The sequence below is a fragment of the Palaemon carinicauda genome, chromosome 3 (genome assembly GCF_036898095.1).
Source record: "Palaemon carinicauda isolate YSFRI2023 chromosome 3, ASM3689809v2, whole genome shotgun sequence".
In the NCBI taxonomy this organism is placed as follows: Eukaryota; Metazoa; Arthropoda; class Malacostraca; order Decapoda; family Palaemonidae; genus Palaemon; species Palaemon carinicauda.
The window spans coordinates 195,003,528-195,006,027 of NC_090727.1; the positions used below are offsets into that span (position 1 = coordinate 195,003,528).

General features: G+C 39.4%; 1 protein-coding gene across 1 annotated transcript in view; it reads left to right on the forward strand.

Annotated features, from left to right (window-relative positions):
- LOC137636295 (uncharacterized) overlaps window positions 1–2,500 on the forward strand; it is a 4,722-nt gene that overhangs the window by 1,770 nt on the left and 452 nt on the right. The window contains exon 1 of the mRNA XM_068368722.1: window positions 1–2,500. This exon is cut by the window's left edge and continues 1,770 nt beyond it; it is cut by the window's right edge and continues 452 nt beyond it. Coding sequence (XP_068224823.1) covers window positions 1–2,500 — 2,500 coding nt within the window.

Here is a 2,500-nt window from a genome sequence, read left to right on the forward strand (position 1 = left end):
GGTAATTGTACCCCTGGTCAAAGTAATTGTACCCTTAAAGAAGAAAGAGAATTGGCTCAAATATCACATGGTTTATCATTTAATTCAGATAAGAATAGATGGAGTGTCGCTTACCCCTGGGTAAGAAATCCTAATCTTTTACCTAATAATGTGTCCCTTGCAACAGCTAGGCTAATAGCCACGGAAAAAAGGTTGACCAAGTTAGGACTAGGTTATTGTACGTCCTATCAGAATCAAATTCATGATATGATTTCACGGGGGGTAGCCAGGAAGCTATCCGAAGATGAGATATATAGTTATAAGGGACCTATATTCTACATACCCCATACTGAAGTTCTAAAGCCTGACTCTAGCTCAACTCCCCTTCGGATAGTGTTTAATTCTTCTGCTAGGTATATGAATTTTTCTCTAAATGAAATGTGGGCGAAGGGTCCTGACATGCTAAACTCACTTTTGGGTGTTTTACTTAGGTTCCGAGAAAATGAAGTAGCATTTGTTTGTGATTTAGCCAAAATGTATAACACTATCTCTCTGTCCTTATTTGACCAGCACTGTCATAGGTTTCTTTGGCGTGATTTCAAGGTTGATGTTAAGCCAGATCATTATATGTTGACTTGTGTCCCATTTGGGGACAAACCCAGTGGAACTATTGCTATGCTTGCTTTGAAATTAACAGCAGAGATGAGTAAGGATGAATACCCTGTAGCTACGCAGATCATTGTGAATAATAGCTATGTTGATGACATATTGGGAAGCTGTGACAGCATAGAGATTGCAAACGAACTGATGAAACAAATTGAAAGAATTATAGGTCGTGGAGGTTTTAAAATTAAGCATTGGATTTTATCTGGCAATGAAAATCATGAGAATCCCAATGTTAAAGTGACTAAAAGGGAAAAGGAAAAGGTTTTAGGAATTGTGTGGGATCCTCATAGAGACCGGTTAGTATATGAAGTTAAAATAAATTTTTCTCCAAAGCATAGGAAAATTCATACTGAACCTAACTTGGCGCCAGATGATCTCATGGTTAATGTGCCACAGTATTTAACTAGAAGAATGTTGTTAAGTCAAATCGCATCTCAGTATGATCCTTTAGGGCTAGTTTGTCCGGTAACTTTAAGAGCTAAATTGATGATGAGACAACTAATTTCCAGGACAGAGGGGATTGAAGGAAAAGTTAGCCATTATGATTGGGATAGTGCAGTGTCGACAGATATTAGGAATGAGTGGTTAAGTTATTTCCAGATGTTGTTTGAGCTTCAGTCTCTCAGCTTCCCTAGGTGTGTCAAAGTAGAAGGTACCATCGGTAAACCAATGCTGGTGATTTTCTCTGATGGGTCTAGTTCTGCATATGGAGCATGTGCTTATGTGCGATGGGAATTGTCTGATGGAGGATTCTGTTCCAGGTTGCTAATGGCAAAATCTAGGCTTGCACCACTCAAACAGTTATCCATTCCCCGGATTGAACTATGTGGGGCCTTAGTGGCAGCTAGAATGAGAGAAACTATAGTGAAGGAAATTAATTTTGAATTTGAATCGGTGATGCACATTGTTGATTCTGCAATAGTTCGTGCCCAGATTCAGAAAGAAAGCTATGGCTTTGGCACCTTTACTGCTACAAAAATTGCTGAAATTCAAAGTAAAACCGATGTGGGAGAATGGTCGTGGGTTTCAGGTGATAACAACCCAGCAGACTTGACCACCAAACCTGCTAAGCCGATCGATTTGGGTCAAGAATCCATGTGGCAAATGGGGCCGGCTTTCCTTACTCTCCCAATCAGTAAGTGGCCAATAAGGAAAGATCATATTGGTGATTTGCCTGACAGGGTGGGTGTCTTTGTTTCGCACACTTGTTTTACCGTGAATACTGTAGAAATGTCTTTAGTGTTTCAAATATCAAGATTTGAAAGTAGTGAAAAATTGCTCAGAGTCACTAGTAGAGTCCTTAAGGCTTTCAAATTTAAATCGTTCAAGGGAATATTTCAAACTCCTAATATAGATGAAATCTCTCAAGCAGAGATGTTGTGGGTGAGAGAAATTCAATCCACACTTGGTAAAGATTGGGAGTTCAGATATCGCAGACTTGGCCCTAGTGTAAATAAGGATGGTTTAATTGTGGTAGGCCAACGTATTCCTAGGTGGTTAAAGAACAATTATGATCAGGATGGGTTTGTATTACTCTCTCCTGATCATGAATTTGTCAAATTATATGTAAAAACCATGCATCGTCAATTTCATTCTGGAGTGGAAAACACCCTTGCGAAAATTCAATCTAAGTTTTGGGTACCAAGAGTTCGGAACATGATCAAGTCCGTAAAATTTAAATGCGTAACCTGTAGGAAGTTGACAAAGGAAATAGCCGGGCAAGTCATGGGACAATTACCTCTAGAGCGTCTAAAACCCTCCCCACCGTTTGCTTATACTGCTCTTGATTTATATGGACCTTTCTTTATCAGGGATACGGTTAAGGGTAGAACTAAAGGTAAAGCCTATGGGGTAA